The sequence below is a fragment of the Salvelinus fontinalis genome, chromosome 29 (assembly GCF_029448725.1).
Source record: "Salvelinus fontinalis isolate EN_2023a chromosome 29, ASM2944872v1, whole genome shotgun sequence".
NCBI lineage: Eukaryota > Metazoa > Chordata > Actinopteri > Salmoniformes > Salmonidae > Salvelinus > Salvelinus fontinalis.
This window is the reverse complement of record NC_074693.1, coordinates 27,253,208-27,276,310: the sequence shown is the minus strand read 5'-3', so window position 1 is coordinate 27,276,310 and position 23,103 is coordinate 27,253,208. Positions and strand designations below refer to the sequence as shown.

Here is a 23,103-nt window from a genome sequence, read left to right as displayed (position 1 = left end):
TGAGTTGTTTAGTTAAAACAGATGGGGAAGTAATGGCTGTCGAGTGACATGTCCAACTAAATAAAGTCCTATACTCCATTGCGTCTCATGTTACAGCATGACAGCCGTGTCACCAACATATTACATAGGTCCACTCAGTTACACAGTCAGCTAGTTGAGACATCCATGACAGGACAAAACGGGCTATATTAGGCCACCCATAGAAGATTTTAATATATTTTAGATTGATGACCTCCTTACCTCTCCAGAAGCTCTCCTCCTGTGGTCAGGTACCACTAGAGTATTCCCATTGCTGCCCGGGACTATAGTAGAACCTATACTCATTCTGGGTCCAACTAACATGTACCGTTTGTCTCCGGATCTGTACTGGATGCTGTGGCACAGTGTCCCGTCGTAATTCACATCTTGTAAATACTTGGAGGAATCGTCTGGGGCTTTGGAGCACTGCATTATAATCAACACGATGATACTGGTGATAAAAAGTGCTGAAACTGACCCCAAAGTGATGATCAAATAAAATGTAACGCTGTTCTCCTCCTCGTCTTTTACTGCGCTTTTAACATCAGAAGCTGCAAAAGCCTCTTTGGGCTCCACAACGTTGATAATCACAGTAGCTGTTGCTGAGAGTGAAACGTTCCCATTGTCTTTTACCAGTATGACCAGTTTATGCTCAGCCTCGTCTGTCTCTGTGAATGACCGAAGTGTCCTTATCTGTCCTGTATAGCGGTCCAAAGCAAAGAGACTGTGGTCAGTAACTTCCTGCAGTGAAAATAATAACCAGCCGTTATATCCTATATCAGCGTCATAGGCTCTCACTTTAGATACCAAATGTCCTGCGTTCACATTGCGGGGAATCTCCTCCACACCTTCAGCGGAACCGTTAGCGCTGACTGGATACAAGATCACTGGAGCGTTGTCGTTCTGATCCAGAATGAACACGTTTATTGTGACGTTGCTGCTTAGTGACGGAGTTCCAGAGTCTGTAGCTACAACTTGGAATTTGAATGTTTTTAACGTTTCAAAGTCAAAGCTTTTTAGCGCCAAAATGTTTCCATTTTCTGAATTTATGTTGAGAAAAGATGCCCATTTGTTCACGTCACCACCGTCTCTGAGAATATGATATGAAATAATAGTGTTTTCATTTATGTCACGATCAGATGCACTCACGGAAAATACTGAGGCGCCTGGGTGGTTATTCTCAGTGACATAGAAAGTATAGGGGCTCAGTGAAAACTCTGGACTGTTATCATTCACATCTGATACTACAACACTAATAGTCTTTACAGATGACAGTGACGGCTGGCCTGCGTCTTTTGCTACTATTGTTAGATCATATTGAGATACTTTCTCTCTATCTAGTGGTGACTTGGTGACTACAGAGTACATGTTGTCATGTAGAGATGGCAATAGTGTGAAAGGTACGTCTTCCAATACATGGCAGAGAACTTTCCCATTGAGACCAGAGTCCAAATCAGTAACACTAATCAGTGCCACCGTGGTTCCGGGCCTAGAATCTTCGGGAATTGCCTTAGAAAATGATGTCACCTCAATCTCAGGTGCATTGTCGTTGAGGTCAACGATTTTAATTTTGACGCTTTTGTCTATTGTCAGAGGAAGTTGTCCTTGATCGGATGCCTGTATATCAACCAGATAGCTATCCCTTTCCTCAAAATCTATTTGTCCTTTTACAGTTATTTCACCTGTAATGGTGTCCACATCAAAAAGTTTCCTTAAATTGCTGTTGACGTCATTGCCAAATGAGTAAATTACATTCCCATTCTGGCCACTATCTAAATCGGTGGCATTTACCTTTATTACCATAGTTCCCAAAGGAGCGTTTTCATTTACACTTACAGAATATATATCTTTAGTGAACATAGGAGTATTGTCATTAACATCCAGTACATCCACTGATATTTCGAGAGTTCCAGATCTGGGTGGTTTTCCACCATCAATGGCAGTGAGGAGTAATTTATGGCTTCTTACAGCCTCTCTATCTAGTGGCTTCTGTAAAACCAAAAACGGAATTTTACCGTCCTCACCTCGATCTTTAACTTCCAAACGAAAATGGTCATTATGACTCAGTGTATATTGTTGAACGGAGAACGGACCTTCATCTGGGTCACGCGCTGCTTGTAGCTGAAATCGCGCCCCGGGTAACCTGGACTCTGAAATCTCTAATCGTTTCTCTTTCTCGGGAAAGCTGGGAGAATGGTCGTTAACGTCTAACACCTCCACTGAGACATAATGGATCTCCAGCGGGTTCTCTAGAACGGTTTTCAGGTTGATCAAACACACGCTGCTCCGTTCACACACCTCCTCTCGGTCTATTTTTCGGTTCACAGACAAGATGCCGTCATTCTGGTTTAGCTGGAAAAGGTGCTCGGTCGACCCGGACACGATTCGAAATCCCCTCTCCTTCAAGGTACTCAGATCTATTCCCAAATCCTTAGCTATATTCCCCACGACAGTTCCTTCCATAAGCTCTTCAGAGATGGAGTATCTTATCTGTGCAGATGCCACGGTCCAAAACAAAAACATAGCAACCATGAAGACGACTCTCTGCCGTCGCTCCCGCCATGCCCCGCATCCTCTTTGTTCCATGTTTTTAAGGTTAAAGAGAAATCCAGAGCAGTTTCACTACGCCTCTGCCGGCAACGTCATCTTATTCACTGCATTCCCAAATATAATCACAGCTCGGTATCTTACAATAGGTTAGCATTGAAAGGTTTCAAATGACAATTTATCCTCGAAGCTCACGGCTGTAGTCTGCTAGCGACTAAATACCAAACCAGCTATAAAGGGAGGACTCAAAAGTATGACCAATAGAGTTATTTCATAACCCTTCTTCTACTTGCGCACTGACACCATGCGTTTCAGCCTCATATTGCAGGATTGCGTATAATTAAACCCTTTACGATATTTTACTACACGAATACCGAGTGCTATTTCGAAACAAAACATTGTAAACGAAAAAACAACATTACAAACCATTGTACTGGTTAGGCAAAGATGGGACATGCATGGGGAACATCCTTATGACACGTCAGGGTGTGTATGTTGGTTGATGTTTAGAAGTTTGGAACAAGTGTCCTACATAGAACTACATGGTTTGGACTATGTCAAAACAGACTGAAAAGGCATCTTCTATAGCCTAAGTGAAACTACAAAGTGTCTTTAACCATCTGAAGAGAGTTTTGTCACAACGAAGATGCCGAATGTACTCCACCAGTTTTCAGAACCATGGACAGCGGAAGTCCCTAGTACAGCGTCTTTTGACGAGAAAAACCCCGTGGGACAGCGCCCTCTGAGGTATACACAATATTTCTAATCGACCGATTCAGATAATAACACAAACAAATGCACGCTTTTGCCACATACAATAATGGCTATCATATGTGCCACCCCATAGACAACTCATACATTCAGGTACTGGGGCACGGATCCAGTAACCATCAGAAATAGTACTTCGATTGAAAAAAACTGAGAACTAACGAGTAGTTAGTTACTCATGACAATGTTGTCAACTTCTTACCTCTCCAGAAGCTCTTCTCCTGTGGTCAGGTACCACTAGAGTATTCCCATTGCTGCCCGGGACTATAGTAGAACCTATACTCATTCTGGGTCCAACTAACATGTACCGTTTGTCTCCGGATCTGTACTGGATGCTGTGGCACAGTGTCCCGTCATAATTCACATCTTGTAAATACTTGGAGGAATCGTCTGGGGCTTTGGAGCACTGCATTATAATCAACACGATGATACTGGTGATAAAAAGTGCTGAAACTGACCCCAAAGTGATGATCAAATAAAATGTAACGCTGTTCTCCTCCTCGTCTTTTACTGCGCTTTTAACATCAGAAGCTGCAAAAGCCTCTTTGGGCTCCACAACGTTGATAATCACAGTAGCTGTTGCTGAGAGTGAAACGTTCCCATTGTCTTTTACCAGTATGACCAGTTTATGCTCAGCCTCGTCGGTCTCTGTGAATGACCGAAGTGTCCTTATCTGTCCTGTATAGCGGTCCAGGCCAAAGAGACTGTGGTCAGTAACTTCCTGCAGTGAAAATAATAACCAGCCGTTATATCCTATATCAGCGTCATAGGCTCTCACTTTAGTCACCAAATGGCCTGCGTTCATATTGCGGGGAATCTCCTCCGCACCTTCAGTGGAACCGTTAGCGCTGACTGGATACAAGATCACTGGAGCGTTGTCGTTCTGATCCAGAATAAACACGTTTATTGTGACGTTGCTGCTTAGTGACGGAGTTCCAGAGTCTGTAGCTACAACTTGGAATTTGAATGTTTTTAAAGTTTCAAAGTCAAAGCTTTTTAGCGCCAAGATGTTTCCATTTTCTGAATTTATGTTGAGGAAAGATGCCCATTTGTTATCGTCACCACCGTCTCTCATAATATGATATGAAATAATTGCGTTTTCATTTATGTCACGATCTGAAGCACTCACACAAAATACTGAGGCACCTGGGTGGTTATTCTCAGTGACATAGAAAGTATAGGGGCTCAGTGAAAACTCTGGACTGTTATCATTCACATCTGATACTACAACACTAATAGTCTTTACAGATGACAGGGACGGCTGGCCTGCGTCTTTAGCAACGATTGTTAGATCATATTCAGACTGTTTTTCCCTATCCAGTGGTGACTTGGTGACTACAGAATACATGTTATCCTGTGAAGACGGCGTTAGAGTGAACGGGACGCCATCGCTTATAGAACAGAGAAGTTTCCCATTGAGACCAGAATCCGCATCACTGACACTGATTAGTGCTACAGTGGTACCGGGTCTAGAATCCTCGGGGATTGCGTTAGAAAAGGACGTCACCTCTATCTCGGGTGCATTATCATTCAGGTCAACGATCTTTACTGTTACGCTTTTGTCTGCTGTCAGGGGTGCAGATCCCTTATCCGATGCCTGTATATCAATCTCATAGCTGTCCTCTATTTCAAAATCGATCCATTCTTTGACAATTATCTCACCTGAAATAGCATTTACTTCAAAAAGGTCACGTAACTTACTGTTCACATTACTACCAAAATAATAAATGATTTCACCGTTTGAACCCTCGTCCAAATCCGTAGCATTGACTTGTATGACTGTTGTGCCAATAGGAGAATTTTCATTTAGCGTCACAGAGTATGACTCTTTAGTGAAAACAGGCATATTGTCATTAACATCTAAAACGTCCACTAATATTTCTAGAGTCCCAGACTTGGGAGGTTTGTCTCCATCAATGGCTGTGAGCAGTAATTTATGCCTTTTCAAAGCTTCTCTATCTAGTGGTTTCTGGAGATTTAGAATAGGGATTTTACCATCCTTTCCACGGTCTTTAACTTCTAAACGGAAATGATCGTTGTGGCTGAGTTTATATTGTTGAACAGAATATATCCCACCGTCTGGGTCCCGGGCAGGTTGTAGCTGAAATCGCGCCCCTGGTAAGGCTGACTCAAATATCCCTAACCGTTTCTCTTTTTCGGGAAAGCTGGGAGAATGGTCGTTAACGTCTAACACCTCCACTGAGACATAATGGATCTCCAGCGGGTTCTCTAGAACAGTTTTCATGTTGATCAAACACACGCTGCTCCGTTCACACACCTCCTCTCGGTCTATTTTTCGGTTCACATACAAGATGCCGTCATTCTGGTTTAGCTGGAAAAGGGACTCGGTCGAGCCCGACACGATTCGAAATCCCCTCTCCTTCAAGGTGCTCAGATCTATTCCCAAATCCTTAGCTATATTCCCCACGACAGTTCCTTCCTTAAGCTCTTCAGAGATGGAGTATCTTATCTGAGCTGAAGCTCCGATCCAAAAGAGAACCAAAGCAACCATGAAGACGACCCACTGCCGTCGCTGCCTCCATGCCCTGAATCCTCTTTGTTCCATGATTTCCAGATAAGTAAAAACTGTACACAGTACTTCCGCTATGCCTCAATCTGGGGAAACGCTCTATCCATTACATTCGTAACTATAACATCAGCTAATTATCCAAAGTTATATTTATTCTGGCAATTTAAGATATTATTCTCCCCACGATGCTGCATGACTGAATTCCTCCATCAACTGAATAATCTACGAAACCAACAAGGGGGCGGACTCAAAATATGACGGGAGGAAATGTGTCAGGAGTGTTATTCTAGTTGGGTACTGACACCTTGCGATACTACGTCACATTACAATATCAGTTAAGAGTTTACATTTTTATATTTCAATACTGAAAACTACCTTGGCACAATACACATTTGACAAAACGTTACTGCAAAAGGTGTAAAGATATGGGACTTCTGGTTGAATATGACATATCATGATGTCTTTACAAGAACTAAACCGTTATTCAAGAATGCAACAAGTGACACACAAGGAAATTAAATTGAGAAAGATTTATAGAGAAAGAGGAGAGTTTATATGTCATCACCTTTTGTCAAGCTTTCATCAAATAGTGCAGGCTTTCATCAAATAGTGCTTTGAAGTGCCCAGCGTTTCAGCACCACTGTGGCGAACAGCGCCCAGTGAGCAGCGGCTGTAAATGACTGAGCAACTTCTGTTGTGAGATCATGTGAGAAGATACAACCCCTTGTACGTCAAAACAACACAGGCCTATTTAAAATACTCACAAATGACTAAAAATGTTACTCGAAAATCAGGCTCAATAGAGGGTACGTGATGACAGTGAAATACAAGGTTGTTTTCAATTTCTTACCTCTCCAGAAGCTCTCCTCCTGTGGTCAGGTACCACTAGAGTATTCCCATTGCTGCCCGGGACAATAGTAGAACCTATACTCATTCTGGGTCCAACTAACATGTACCGTTTGTCTCCGGATCTGTACTGGATGCTGTGGCACAGTGTCCCGTCGTAATTCACATCTTGTAAATACTTGGAGGAATCGTCTGGGGCTTTGGAGCACTGCATTATAATCAACACGAAGATACTGATGATAAAAAGTGCTGAAACTGACCCCAAAGTGATGATCAAATAAAATGTAACGCTGTTCTCCTCCTCGTCTTTTACTGCGCTTTTAACATCAGAAGCTGCAAAAGCCTCTTTGGGCTCCACAACGTTGATAATCACAGTAGCTGTTGCTGAGAGTGAAACGTTCCCATTGTCTTTCACCAGTGTGACCAGTTTATGATCAGCCTCGTCGGTCTCTGTGAATAACCGAAGTGTCCTTATCTGTCCTGTATAGCGGTCCAGGCCAAAGAGACTGTGGTCAGTAACTTCCTGCAGTGAAAATAATAACCAGCCGTTATATCCTATATCAGCGTCATAGGCTCTCACTTTAGTCACCAAATGGCCTGCGTTCACATTGCGAGGAATCTCCTCCACACCTTCAGTGGAACCGTTAGCGCTGACTGGATACAAGATCACTGGAGCGTTGTCGTTCTGATCCAGAATGAACACGTTCACTGTGACGTTGCTGCTTAGTGACGGAGTTCCAGAGTCTGTAGCTACAACTTGGAATTTGAATGTTTTTAACGTTTCAAAGTCAAAGCTTTTTAGCGCCAAAATGTTTCCATTTTCTGAATTTATGTTGAGGAAAGATGCCCATTTGTTATCGTCACCACCGTTTCTCAGAATATGATATGAAATAATTGCGTTTTCATTTATGTCACGATCAGATGCACTGACACAAAATAGTGAGGCGCCTGGGTGGTTATTCTCAGTGACATAGAAAGTATAGGGGCTCAGTGAAAACTCTGGACTGTTATCATTCACATCTGATACTACAACACTAAAAGTCTTTACAGATGACAGGGACGGCTGGCCTGCGTCTTTAGCAACGATTGTAACATCATATTCAGACTGTTTTTCCCTATCCAGTGGTGACTTGGTGACTACAGAGTACATGCTTTCTTGTAAAGATGGCGTTAATTTGAAAGGGTTGTCCTCAGTTAGAGAGCAGACAACTTTCCCGTTGAGACCAGAGTCCAAATCATTAACACTGATTAGTGCTACAGTGGTACCGGGTCTGGAATCCTCTGATATTGAGTTTGAGAATGATGTCACTTCAATCTCAGGTGCATTATCGTTGACATCCACAATTTTAATAATTACAGTTTTGTCTGTTGTCAAAGTAGCTGCCCCTTTGTCTGACGCTTGTATATCGATCTCATACTTGTTATTTTCTTCAAAATCAATAAGTCCTGTGACAATTATTTCGCCAGTAATCGGGTCTAAATCAAAACATTCCAGGACCTCCCCTTCCACGTCATTACCAAATGAATAGACAACTTCCCCATTAGAACCCTCGTCCAGATCAGTGGCGTTGACCTGTATGACTGTTGTTCCTATATTAGCGTTTTCATTCAAAAATACAGAGTAAGCATCTTCAGTAAAAACTGGGGGGTTATCATTGACATCGGATACATCTACAGTTATTCTCATGTCTCCAGATCTTGGAGGTTTTCCTCCATCAATAGCTGTAAGCAGCAGTATATGGCTCTTTACAGCCTCTCTATCTAGTGGTTTCTGTAAAATAAGACTAGGGGTTTTACGGTCCTCACCTCGTTCTTTAACCTCTAAACGGAAATGATAATTTTGACTTAGTTTATATTGTTGAACGGAATATATCCCACCGTCTGGGTCACGAGCTGCTTGTAGCTGAAATCGCGCCCCTGGTAAGGCTGACTCAAATATCTCTAACCGTTTCTCTTTCTCGGGAAAGCTGGGAGAATGGTCGTTAACATCTAACACTTCCACTGAGACATAATGGATCTCCAGCGGGTTCTCTAGAACGGTTTTCAGGTTGATCAAACACACGCTGCTCCGTTCACACACCTCCTCTCGGTCTATTTTTCGGTTCACGTACAAGATGCCATCATTCTGGTTTAGCTGGAAAAGGGGCTCGTTCGAGCCAGACACGATTCGAAATCCCCTCTCCTTCAAGGTGCTCAGATCTATTCCCAAATCCTTAGCTATATTCCCCACGACAGTCCCTTCCTTAAGCTCTTCAGAGATGGAGTATCTTATCTGAGCTGAAGCTCCGATCCAAAAGAAAATCAAAGCAACCATGTAGGTGACCCACTGCCGTGGCTCGCGCCATGCCCTGCATCCTCTTTGTTCCATGTTTTAGAATAAATAACGAGAATTCACAGCCCTTCCACTATTCCTTCATTGGTGACAGTTGTCCATCCATTATATTATCAAATATGACAAATGTTCATGATCCAATAGTGTTTTAAGAATGTCCATTTTAAACCTTATTCTCACCACGATCCTGCATAACTGCATTCCTCTAGCGACTGAATCATCTAAGCAGCAAGTGGGCGGAGTCAAAAACATTATGGTAATTATTTCTATCAAGATCGTTATTGTAGTTGGGTACTGACATCATGCGATTCTACCTGACATTACACTATAATTGAAACTTAGTAATGGAATCTTGACACGATACATATCAGATAAAACTTTACTGCAAAAGTTGTATTGACATTTTTTTTTAAGTCGGTATACACGTTACAAACCATTATGTACAATGCTTATTTTTGCTAACATTAAGCAACATTTCCCCTACTCATGTATGCAACAAGTGTCTGACATGGAAATAAGAATAAAGAAGAATAAAATGTCCACTATAAGAGCATGTATACGTCGTCACTTTCACCAGTTAAAGAGCAAATTGAACTGGACAGCGTTTCAGCCCCACAGTGGTGGACAGCGACCTGTCCTGAGAGCAGAGTCACTTTCAGCGATCATTTAACAGCTAACAAACCTCTTTAGCCTACTTAAAAACCTAAAATGGTCCATGCATTCATACATAACCCTTTCTTGGTCAATGAAATACCAGACAGAAATTCTAACAAACAGAATGAGAATAGTACGCCATTATCAAACTCATGCATACGCTCTCAGCATTGCAATGGTCAGTAGGAGAATTCTGAACAGGTCGTTTTCAACTTCTTACCTCTCCAGAAGCACTCCTCCTGTGGTCGGGTACCACTAGAGTATTCCCATTGCTGCCCGGGACTATAGTAGAACCTATACTCATTCTGGGTCCAACTAACATGTACCGTTTGTCTCCGGATCTGTACTGGATGCTGTTGCACAGTGTCCCGTCGTAATTCACATCTTGTAAATACTTGGAGGAATCGTCTGGGGCTTTGGAGCACTGCATTATAATCAACACGATGATACTGGTGATAAAAAGTGCTGAAACTGACCCCAAAGTGATGATCAAATAAAATGTAACGCTGTTCTCCTCCTCGTCTTTTACTGCGCTTTTAACATCAGAAGCTGCAAAAGCCTCTTTGGGCTCCACAACGTTGATAATCACAGTAGCTGTTGCTGAGAGTGAAACGTTCCCATTGTCTTTTACCAGTATGACCAGTTTATGCTCAGCCTCGTCTGTCTCTGTGAATGACCGAAGTGTCCTTATCTGTCCTGTATAACGGTCCAAGGCAAAGAGACTGTGGTCAGTAACTTCCTGCAGTGAAAATAATAACCAGCCGTTATATCCTATATCAGCGTCATAGGCTCTCACTTTAGATACCAAATGTCCTGCGTTCACATTGCGGGGAATCTCCTCCACACCTTCAGCGGAACCATTAGCGCTGACTGGATACAAGATCACTGGAGCGTTGTCGTTCTGATCCAGAATGAACACGTTTATTGTGACGTTGCTGCTTAGTGACGGAGTTCCAGAGTCTGTAGCTACAACTTGGAATTTGAATGTTTTGAGGGTTTCAAAATCAAAGCTTTTAAGCGCAACAATGTTCCCATTTTCTGAATTTAGGTTGAGGAAAGATGCCCATTTGTTCTCCTCGCCACTGTCTCTAAGAATATGATATGAAATAAAGGCGTTTTCATCTATGTCACGATCTGAAGCACTCACGGAAAATACTGAGGCGCCTGGGTGGTTATTCTCAGTGACATAGAAAGTATAGGGGCTCAGTGAAAACTCTGGACTGTTATCATTCACATCTGATACTACAACACTAATAGTCTTTACAGATGACAGAGACGGCTGGCCTGCGTCTTTTGCTACTATTGTTAGATCATATTGAGATACTTTCTCTCTATCCAGTGGTGACTTGGTGACTACAGAATACATGTTATCCTGTAAAGACGACAATAGCTTGAAAGGCAAGTCTTCCATTACAGAACATAAAACTTTCCCATTGAGACCAGAGTCTAAATCATTAACACTTATTAGTGCTACAGTGGTTCCGGGTCTGGAATCTTCGGGGATTGCCTTGGAAAATGATGTCACTTCTATCTCTGGCGCATTATCGTTCACGTCAATAATCTTTACAATTACGCTTTTGTCTGTTGCCAATGGAACGGGTCCCTTATCAGATGCCTGTATATCAATGTCATAAATATTGTTTACCTCATAATCTATCAGACCTTTTACGGTTAGTTCACCAGTATTCGGATCCAATCCAAATAGTCGCAGTATCTTGTCATCTACACCATTACCAAATGAATATATAATTTCACCGTTTGCATCTTCGTCCAAATCGGTTGCTTTTACCTGAATGACAGTTGCACCGACAGGAGAATTTTCACCAAGCATTACAGAGTATACGTCTTTAGTGAAGACAGGTGAGTTATCATTAACATCCAATACCTCAACGATTATTTCGATAGTCCCAGACCTCGCTGGTTTTCCTCCATCAATGGCTGTAAGCAGTAATCTATGATTCTTAGCAGACTCCCTATCTAACTGCTTTTGTAAAATCAAAATAGGCATTTTACGGTCCTCACCTCTATCTTTAACTTCCAAACGAAAATGATCATTGTTACTCAGTTTATATTGTTGAACAGAGTTTGGGCCACTATCTGGGTCACGCGCCGCTTGTAGCTGAAAACGCGCCCCTGGTAAGGCTGACTCAAACATCTCTAACCGTTTATCTTTCTCGGGAAAGCTGGGAGAATGGTCGTTAACATCTAACACCTCCACCGCGACATAATGGATCTCCAGCGGGTTCTCTAGAACGGTTTTCAGGTTGATCAAACACACCGTGATCCGATCGCACACCTCCTCTCGGTCTATTTTTCGGGTCACATACAAGATACCGTCATTCTGGTTTAGCTGGAAAGGGGGCTCGGTCGAGCCAGACACGATTCGACAACCCCTTTCCTTCAAGGTGCTCAGATCTATTCCCAAATCTTTAGCTATATTCCCCACGACAGTTCCTTCCTTAAGTTCTTCAGAGATGGAATATCTTATCTGAGCTGAAGCTCCGATCCAAAAGAAAATCAAAGCAACCATGTAGGTGACCGACGGCTGTCGCTCGCGCCATGCCCTGCATCCTCTATGTTCCATGTTTTAGAATAAATAACTAGAATCAACAGAAATTCACTATTTCTCAATTTGTGTCAGTTGTCTGTCCATTATATTATCAAATATGACCAATGGTGACTATCCAGTAGTGTTTTAAGAATGTACATTTAGATCGTATCCTCCCCACGATGCTACATGACTGTATTCCTCCAGTGATTGAATAAGCTACGCAGCAAGGGGGCGGACTCAAAAGTATGACGGGGTGAAATCTACCAGGAGCAGAATTCTAGTTGTGTACTGACACCCAGGGACGAAAATCTGATATCAACTTTGGAGGGGACAATTACATGAAAGTTTCTCAAGAGCAATTCCTGAGGGGGACACCAAAAGTAGTGCTGTAACACATAGCCTACGTTGTAATATGTTAAATGTATATTGAGGGACCATAATCACTACTACTGGATAATTGATAGGTGCAGTAGTAAACTGAAGGGTTGTCCCAACTTGTTCAAATGTTCAAATCATTATAATACTACTACTGGATAATTGATAGGTGCAGTAGTAAACTGAAGGGTTGTCCCAACTTGTTCAAATGTTTAAATCATAATAATTCTACTAATAAAAACAGTTATAGACGTGTTCCTTATCAGTCCAGTCTGTATGCAGGTATTTGTATTTACAACCAAGGTCAGTAGGTGGTAATGGTACTGTACACTGTATGGGTGTAGTTTTCATAAATACAATGAACATGGTGTGATCTCATCTAAGACTCTCCATTGAGAACCATCACAAAGTTGGTCTCCGTATTGAATTGACCTTTTAATTTAACTTTTTCTGATACATTTATATAGTCATTAAATATGTGCCACTGGCCTGAGTCTACTACAAGATCTTTACAAGAACAAAAAGATACAAATAAGTACAGTTCTAAAAGCGAAATAACTACTTCAATGAATAACCCAAATAAATCAACCAAAATATATTTAAAAAATACTTATTTATTGTTCAGTCAGTGTCTCAATTCTTCAAACAGCAGCTATGGAAAAGTATGTCACAAAAAGTCTACAATTTTAAATTGCCTCTCCACTGCTGCTACAGGGGTATTTGTTGCGAAAGAAATGCAACTGCACTGAAAGAGAATCTATGTTCACCTCAGGGTACTGATCTAGAGACTTATCCAACTCCCCCGTGAGAAGCGCTCTTTCCAACTTTTGCAGGACGTTTAGACTGTCCTGGTCAAAACGGTCGCCAAACTGAACCTCCACACCATCCAACATGTAAAAAATTCTGCCCTATAGTGATCCACTGCTTTGCCAGCAAATCGTCTTAAGTGCGTCTCAATGGATTCAATGGAGTCAATCAATGTTGTTGCTTTCTCATACAGTGCAAGATAGCTTTCGTCATTTCTGCTGTTTACCCCACGCACTGGATAACTGGGGACTGATTGGATTTAGCTGGTATGCTGTTACAATTACAACGTGGCGGTGGGTTTGGCAATTTTGATGTGCTGTGAATTTTTCAATGGCTTTTCTCCAGTTTCTAAATCCTGCACTAATGAAGGCAGCATCCGCTCTTTGGCCAAAAGATGGCTGTCTTGAAAACCCTTGGCTACTCTGAAAACACAACACTCCTTTAATTGATGGATTGTAATGTAGCCAGGGGAAATCACGAAACCATCTCTCTTGAAACATCAACACTCTGTTGGCAAGAGTATGCAGATCTATAAATTGTGGGTGTGGCTGATATGGTTTTGTGCCATCACTGAGATAACTGAACAATGCTGTGCCACTGTCCCCTATACTGGTGCTGCTGGCAACAAGGTTGACACCTGGTCCTGCCATGGCTGTGACACTGTTACCTATACTGGTGCTGCTGGCAACAAGGTTGACACCTGGTCCTGCCATGGCTGTGCCACTGTTACCTATACTGGTGCTGCTGGCAACAAGGTTGACACCTGGTCCTGCCATGGCTGTGCCACTGTTACCTATACTGGTGCTGCTGGCAACAAGGTTGACACCTGGTCCTGCCATGGCTGTGACACTGTCCTCTGAAGTCTCTCTCCCTGGCTCTTTCCCTTTCACCACCCTCACTGACTCAGTCTGTCTCCTAGAAAATAAATAAGGTGTTTGCCGTACTCGTAACTACGGTACCCAAAACAACACAATTAATCACAACAGCAATACCATTGCCTTAAACAAATCTTAGTTCAGTCACCAGGTTAAGTTGAGAGTGGGTATCCATGGCATTTTCCAATTATGTCCCCATTTAACAAGTCTAAAAAAGAGAGAACCTTTCATAATGTTGCCAAACAAAGACTCAACAAACTTACCGGAGACTCCCTGTCTCTGCCAGTCTGTCCCTGCCAGTCTGTCTCTGCCAGTCTGTCCCTGCCCATCTGTCCCCAGCTCTGCTGTCTGTGTGCCATCTGTTGCCTGCTCTGCCTAATGACATCATTGTGAAACATTTCCATTACCATTTCACTTCTTTCTTATGAACATTTTACCAACTAGTCTTTGAGATATTAGGCTACTAGGGTTCTTACTTTGCGTTTTGGTGTACTGAAAAATACTCTGATGTCTGTCTTTTTTCTGCCATTTTTCTACCTGGCTGGCTGGCCACACGAACACACACACACACACACAGTGTGCAGGTTATTAACAGTAGGAGATGGGCTTCTATCATCTATCATTCTAGATGGGCTTCGATCTAAAAGGGAGCTAGCTAATCAGCTAGCAAATGTGAAACTGATTGCAGTGACAAGGGTTGGCAGCTGTATGAGTTCACAACATATGCTGCAACCTTTTGAAATTTGAATATAGTTTGTTTTATATTGGCTGGCTTCCAACAATAGCTGAATTTGCAGAGCTAGCGAGCACCAATTCCGTTTCTGTGGTATTTGCTATTATCAGGTGCTTCAAAGTCCCCTAGCGACAATTTAGCTTTTGCAACGAGACCATTAAAGATATTTAAGACAATGGTAGAAGAGAGTGTAGTTCTGTTCAGTTTGGAGTTCAGTTTATCGCTAACCTGATCACAGGGACTTCGAAGCACTACAGCTGCATGCTGATCTTGGAATAAACTGACGATATCAGAGATTCCATATTTGACGACGCCACATAAATGGAATAGGTACTAGCTTGCTAGCTAATGTTTGCTTTAGTTTGCGCGCTAGCTCTGCAAATTCAGCTATTGTGTGTGTGAACCCTGCCAACATAAAACAGCATCGCTATGGTGCGATTGACTGGATTAACCTCACGTTAGTTATGTGCATTGAGTGCTTTTCAGACGGTAGACACGAACCCTCTGTTACCTTGCCAGCTAAGGAACACTACATTGCATTGCTAGCTTCTCTCATTGACTCAAATTCAAATAGCTGCAAACACTGGTTGACGTTACTGTAGCTAGCTAGCAAACAGCAGCTAACCGCTAGCTAACATAGAGAGTGACCTTTAATTTAATGCAGCAAAAAATAAGACTGGAGAAGGTTAAAATGTGTTTTCTTGTATTGAGTGGTAGAAGTAAAGACATGTCTAACATATCCTTTGTTTGAACTACTTACTGGAGGTCAGCCACCAACAACAGACACTGTCAGATTCCCACACATGCACAGTACCTGCATCATGTGCCACTGCTGGGGGGGGGGGGGGGGGGGGGGGCAGTAGATCAAACCATTGTAAGGCAAAGGGAGGGAGGTCGCAATCTTTTGAAACTTAAAAACGCGCTATTAAGTGTCTATAATCAGCACAAGTGCTTTCATTGCGTATTATTAATATTATTGAAATTACATGGTTATGTTTACAGTGATATATTGGGGGGGGACAAATCATATTTTCCCAGGATGGGGGAAGGGCGTGTTATATCAGTAAAAACATTATCAGTGAAGCAACATCTCAAGACATCAGCTAGGAAGTTAAAGCTTGGTCACAAATGGGTCTTCCAAATGGACATTGACCCCAAGCATACTTCCAAAGTTGTGGCAAAATGGCTTAAGGACAACAAAGTCAAGGTATTGGAGTGGCCATCACAAAGCCCTGACCTCAATCCCATAGAAAAGTTGTGGGCAGAACTGAAAAAGTGTGTGCGAGCACGGAGGCCTACAACCCTGGCTCAGTTACCAGCTCTGTCAGGAGGAATGGGCCAAAATTCACACAACTTATTGTGGGAAGCTTGTGAAAGGCTACCCGAAACGTGAGACACAAGTTAAACAATTTAAAGGCAATGCTACCAAATACTAATTGAGTGTATGTAATGTTAACTAGGATTAAATGTCAGGAATTGTGAAAAACGAAGTTTAAATGTTTTTGGCTAAGGTGTATGTAAACTTCCGACTTCAACTGTATCTTCTTACCTCTCCAGAAGCTCTCCTCCTGTGTTCAGGTATCACTAGAGTATTCCCATTGCTGCCCGGGACTATAGTAGAACCTATACTCATTCTGGGTCCAACTAACATGTACCGTTTGTCTCCGGATCTGTACTGGATGCTGTGGCACAGTGTCCCGTCGTAATTCACATCTTGTAAATACTTGGAGGAATCGTCTGGGGCTTTGGAGCACTGCATTATAATCAACACGAAGATACTGATGATAAAAAGTGCTGAAACTGACCCCAAAGTGATGATCAAATAAAATGTAACGCTGTTCTCCTCCTCGTCTTTTACTGCGCTTTTAACATCAGAAGCTGCAAAAGCCTCTTTGGGCTCCACAACGTTGATAATCACAGTAGCTGTTGCTGACAGTGAAACGTTCCCATTGTCTTTTACCAGTATGACCAGTTTATGCTCAGCCTCGTCGGTGTCTGTGAATGACCGAAGTGTCCTTATCTGTCCTGTATAGCGGTCCAAGGCAAAGAGACTGTGGTCAGTAACTTCCTGAATTGAAAATAATAACCAGCCGTTATATCCTATATCAGCGTCATAGGCTCTCACTTTAGTCACCAAATGGCCTGCGTTCACATTGCGAGGAATCTCCTCCACACCTTCAGTGGAACCGTTAGCGCTGACTGGATACAAGATCACTGGAGCGTTGTCGTTCTGATCCAGAATGAACACGTTTATTGTGACGTTGCTGCTTAGTGACGGAGTTCCAGAGTCTGTAGCTACAACTTGGAATTTGAATGTTTTTAAAGTTTCAAAGTCAAAGCTTTTTAGCGCCAAAATGTTTCCATTTTCTGAAATTATGTTGAGGAAAGATGCCCATTTGTTCTCGTCACCACCGTCTCTAAGAATATAATATGAAATAAGAGCGTTTTCATCTATGTCCCGATCTGAAGCAGTCACGTAAAATACTGAGGCACCTGGGTCGCTATTCTCAGTGATATATAAAGTATAGGAGCTTAATGTAAACTCTGGACTGTTGTCATTCACATCTGATATAACTACGCTTATAGTCTTTACAGATGACAGGGGCGGCTGGCCTGCGTCTTTAGCAACTATTGTTAGATCATATTGTGATAATTTCTCTCGATCCAGTGATGACTTGGTGACTACAGAATACATGTTGTCCTGTAAAGACGGCATTAATGTAAATGGTATGTCCTCAACTAAAGAGCAGATCACTTTGCCATTAAGACCAGAGTCTAAATCATTAACACTGATCAGTGCTACAGTGGTACCTGGTCTAGAATCCTCGGGGATTGCGTTCGAAAAAGACGTCACCTCGATCTCAGGTGCATTATCGTTGAGGTCAATAATCTTTACTGTTATGCTTTTGTCAGTTGTCAGAGGGGCAGATCCTTTATCAGATGCCATTATGTCAATCTCATAGCTGTCTTGTAGCTCGAAATCGACAACTTCTTTCACAACTATCTCACCCGTATTTGTATTTACATCGAAAAGTTTACGTATCTTGTTTTTTACCATTTTACCGAAAAAGTAAAGGACCTCGGCATTCGAACCCTCGTCTAAATCCGTGGCATTTACTTGCACGACTGTCGTGCCTATTGGAGAATTTTCATTCAATGTCACTGAGTATAACTCTTTGACAAAAACGGGCATATTATCATTTACATCTAAAACATCAATAACTATTTCCACAGTCCCAGACCTGGGAGGTTTTCCTCCATCAATGGCTGTGAGTAGTAATGTATGTGTTTTCATAGCCTCTCTATCTAGGGGCTTTAGTAGATTTACAACAGGAATTTTACCTTCCCTTCCTCGATCTTTAACCTCCAAACGAAAATGGTCATTATGACTGAGTTTATATTGCTGAACCGAGTACTGGCCACCATCTGGATCAACGGCAGCTTGCAGCTGAAATCGTGCACCAGGTAAAGCGGACTCGTATATTTCTAACCGATTCTCTTTCTCGGGAAAGCTGGGAGAATGGTCGTTAACGTCTAACACCTCCACTGAGACATAATGGATCTCCAGCGGGTTCTCTAGAACGGTTTTCATGTTGATCAAACACACGCTGCTCCGTTCACACACCTCCTCTCGGTCTATTTTTCGGTTCACAGACAAGATGCCATCATTCTGGTTTAGCTGGAAAAGGGGCTCGGTCGAGCCAGACACGATTCGAAATCCCCTCTCCTTCAAGGTGCTCAGATCTATTCCCAAATCCTTAGCTATATTCCCCACGACAGTTCCTTCCTTAAGCTCTTCAGAGATGGAGTATCTTATCTGTGCAGAAGCTCCGCTCCAAAACAGAACCAAAGCAACCATGAAGACGACCCTCTGCCGTCGCTCCCGCCATGCGCCGCATCCTCTTTGTTCCATGTTTTCAAGACAAATAGCCCTAATCCACAGCACTTCCACTATTCCTTCATTTGTGACCGTTGTCTTTCCAGTTTTTGCGTCAAATACCAAAACGAATAAACAAACAATAGTCTTATTTATGTCAATTCTAGATCTTATTCTTTCCACGAACCTGCACGACTGTATAACTCCAGGGACCGATCAAACCTACCAAACCAGCCAGGAGGAGGGCTCAAAAGCATGACGATAGTATTTCTACCAGAAGGGCTATAGTTTGGTACTGACACCATGCGATTCTAACTCGCATTGCGCTGTTGTTTAATAATGTTAGGCCTACTTTTACTAGTCCAACCCACCCAGAATGCTATATTGGCACAACGCATGGGGTAGAAAGGTCAGTGCAAGGTTAGAATAAAAATTGTCAAAGGCTCCAGTCACCCAGGTCATAGACTGTTCTCTCTGCTACCACACAGCAAGAGGTATGGGGGCGACAAGTCTAGGTCCATTCATCAAATGTCCACCCGGACTATTTACATTGCCACCCCCTTTGTTTTTACACTGCTACTCACTGTTTATTATCTATGCATAGTCACTTTACTTAGATGTACAAATTACCTCGACCAAGCCTGTACCCCGCACATTGACTCGGTACCGGTACCCCCTGTATATAGGCTCTTTATTGTTATTTTATTGTGTTACTTTTAATTAAATGTTTTACTTTAGTTAATTTAGTAAATATTTTGTTAACTCTTTTTCTTGATCTGCATTGTGGGTTAAGGGCTTGCAAGTAAGAATGTCACGGTAAGGTCGGCAACTGTTGTATTCTGCGCATGTGACAAATACAATTTGATTTGATTTGATTTTGATGAATGGACTCGGCAGACCCATAATTCATATGTCTTAAAGGTTCCGTTAAATAAAATGTACTGAAGCATGCAACAAGTCTCCCATATTTAAATAAATAAAGCTATTTATGCTGTCCTTTTTGGGGGACAACACTTCATTATGCAAACAGGGTATTGAATTCCTAGAGATAGATAGAGGACCGTTTTATATATCTGTGCCATTATAGCTTATGTGACAGCATGGGCAGCGCCATTGAGGGTACAACCTATAGGAAACCCCAGCTAGTTGACTACTTTGGCTACTTCAAAATGGCGGAAGCATGGTGGAAGCACTAAATGGTGCTGCCCATGCTAAAACGGCCGTTTGGCCTATAGAGGCCTCTATAATTCTCTATGGTTGAATAGCCCAACGTTTCAGCACCACCGTGGTGGACAGTGCCCTGCCTGCCCTGAGCGGCAAATCCTGAGTGTGGTGGTGGGGAATAAGCAGGATAACTTCCACGTGCCAAGCTCTCAGATCATGTTACAGACACAACCCTCTGATTTAAAACATCATATTTGACCAACTCACACATAACCCTTTTAGTCAATGAAATATTAAATACATACAAATACAATGATAGCGTATATAATTCTCCAACTCAAGCATGCTATCAGTACTACATGTCAATGGTCAGGTGTAAGAGCATTGTGAACTATAAATTCGTTTTCATCTCCTTACCTCTCCAGAAGCTCTTCTCCTGTGGTCAGGTACCACTAGAGTATTCCCATTGCTTCCCGGGACAATAGTAGAACCTATACTCATTCTGGGTCCAACTAACATGTACCGTTTGTCTCCAGATCTGTACTGGATGCTGTGGCACAGTGTCCCGTCGTAATTCACATCTTGTAAATACTTGGAGGAATCGTCTGGGGCTTTGGAGCACTGCATTATAATCAACACGAAGATACTGATGATAAAAAGTGCTGAAACTGACCCCAAAGTGATGATCAAATAAAATGTAACGCTGTTCTCCTCCTCGTCTTTTACTACGCTTTTAACATTAGAAGATGCAAAAGCCTCTTTGGGCACCACAACGTTGATAATCACAGTAGCTGTTGCTGAGAGTGAAACGTTCCCATTGTCTTTTACCAGTATGACCAGTTTATGCTCAGCCTCGTCTGTCTCTGTGAATGACCGAAGTGTCCTTATCTGTCCTGTATAGCGGTCCAAAGCAAAGAGACTGTGGTCAGTAACTTCCTGCAGTGAAAATAATAACCAGCCGTTATATCCTATATCAGCGTCATAGGCTCTCACTTTAGATACCAAATGTCCTGCGTTCACATTGCGGGGAATCTCCTCCACACCTTCAGCGGAACCATTAGCGCTGACTGGATACAAGATCACTGGAGCGTTGTCGTTCTGATCCAGAATGAACACGTTTATTGTGACGTTGCTGCTTAGTGACGGAGTTCCAGAGTCTGTAGCTACAACTTGGAATTGGAATGTTTTGAAGGTTTCAAAGTCAAAGCTTTTTAGCGCCAGTATGTGTCCATTTTCAGGATTTATGTTGAGGAAAGATGACAATTTATTCTCCTCTACACCGTTTCTCAGAATATGATATGAAATAATTGCGTTTTCATTTATGTCACGATCAGATGCACTCACGGAAAATAGTGAGGCGCCTGGGTGGTTATTCTCAGTGACATAGAAAGTATAGGGGCTCAGTGAAAACTCTGGACTGTTATCATTCACATCTGATACTACAACACTAATAGTCTTTACAGATGACAGGGACGGCTGGCCTGCGTCTTTGGCTACTATTGTAACATCATATTCAGAATGTTTTTCCCTATCCAGGGGTGACATGGTGACCACAGAGTAAATATTATCCTGTAGTGATGGCATTAGTTTGAAAGTTGTGTCTTCCATCACAGTGCAGAGAACTTTCCCGTTGAGACCAGAGTCCAAATCATTAACACTGATTAGCGCGACTGTGGTTCCAGGTCTAGAATCCTCGGCGATTGCTCTTGAAAATGATGTCACCTCAATCTCAGGAGTGTTGTCATTGAGGTCAACTATCCTTATTACTACGCTTTTATCTGATGTCATTGGTGCAAGTCCTTTATCCGATGCATGTATGTCGAGTTCGTACTTGTCTTTTTCTTCAAAATCTATCAGTCCTCTCACAATGATTTCACCTGTTACTGGGTTCAGATCAAAGAGTTTGCGTAATTTACTATTCACGCTATTGCCAAACGAGTACATTACTAAACCGTTTGGTCCCTCGTCCAAATCGGTGGCGTTTACCTGTACAATTGTTGTGCCAACAATAGCATTTTCATTCACCAATACAGAGTAAGCATCTTTTGTATAGACAGGGGGGTTGTCATTGATATCCAGTACATCTACAGTTATTCTCATGTCTCCAGATCTTGGAGGTTTTCCTCCATCAATAGCTGTGAGCAGCAGTATATGGCTCTTTACAGCCTCTCTATCCAGTGGTTTTTTTAATATTAATATCGGGATTTTGCCATCATCACCTCGGTCTTTAACTTCCAAACGGAAATGATCGTTGTGACTGAGTTTATACTGTTGAACTGAGTATTGTCCACCATCAGTGTCGAGTGCAGCCTGGAGCTGAAATCGCGCCCCTGGTAAGGCTGACTCAAATATCTCTAACCGTTTCTCTTTCTCGGGAAAGCTGGGAGAATGGTCGTTAACATCTAACACCTCCACTGAGACATAATGGATCTCCAGCGGGTTCTCTAGAACGGTTTTCATGTTGATCAAACACACGCTGCTCCGTTCACACACCTCCTCTCGGTCTATTTTTCGGTGCAAATACAAGATGCCGTCATTCTGGTTTAGCTGGAAAAGGGGCTCCGTCGAGCCAGACACGATTCGAAATCCCCTCTCCTTCAAGGTACTCAGATCTATTCCCAAATCCTTAGCTATATTCCCCACGACAGTTCCTTCCTTAAGCTCTTCAGAGATGGAGTATCTTAACTGTGCTGAAGCTCCGCTCCAAAAGACAACCAAAGCAACCATTGCCCAAAGCCTCCGTCTTTGCTCCCAGCGTGCTCCATGTCCTCTTTGTTCCATTTTTGTATATATTTAGTCCAAAAAGAATCCACAGCACGCGACACTATGCCTATATTATTAAGGAAACCTTACCCATTGGATTCACAAATAGGATCATAGCTCATTATTCTAAAAAAGCATTTTAGTTCCGTTCAAGTGTGTATGAAATATCTTCTTGTCGCTTACGACTCTTGTCAGCTAGCTACTGAATGATAAACCAACTAAGGGGTGGATGCAAAAGTGTGACGTGAGCGTTGCTTTCAAGA

At 42.4% G+C, this 23,103-nt stretch overlaps 2 protein-coding genes across 16 annotated transcripts in view; both read right to left on the bottom strand.

Moving 5' to 3' along the window:
- Window positions 1-23,103, bottom strand: part of LOC129827747 (protocadherin alpha-C2-like) — a 217,925-nt gene that overhangs the window by 171,370 nt on the left and 23,452 nt on the right. For 2 of the 15 annotated variants that reach the window (XM_055888865.1, XM_055888878.1), the window contains exon 1: window positions 16,586-19,149. The exons of 4 other annotated variants lie outside the window; for them this stretch is intronic. In XM_055888865.1, the coding sequence (XP_055744840.1) occupies window positions 16,586-18,949 (2,364 nt within the window). In that variant the 5' untranslated portion in view covers window positions 18,950-19,149. Of the gene's footprint in view, window positions 1-240; window positions 3,500-3,535; window positions 6,056-9,915; window positions 12,741-16,585; window positions 19,150-20,494; window positions 23,058-23,103 lie in introns of those variants that run through there. 9 more of the 15 variants (XM_055888863.1, XM_055888875.1, XM_055888861.1 and 6 more) reach the window with 7 other exon arrangements.
- LOC129827757 (protocadherin alpha-3-like) lies at window positions 6,687-9,258 on the bottom strand. Its single transcript, XM_055888890.1, has one exon. The coding sequence runs from the start codon at window positions 9,075-9,077 to the stop codon at window positions 6,702-6,704; it is 2,376 nt and encodes a 791-aa protein (XP_055744865.1). The 5' UTR covers window positions 9,078-9,258; the 3' UTR covers window positions 6,687-6,701.

Excerpts from the sequence above, each read along its gene's own strand:
- LOC129827757 (XM_055888890.1), bottom strand. The coding sequence starts at position 9,077 with ATGGAACAAAGAGGATGCAGGGCATGGCGCGAGCCACGGCAGTGGGTC.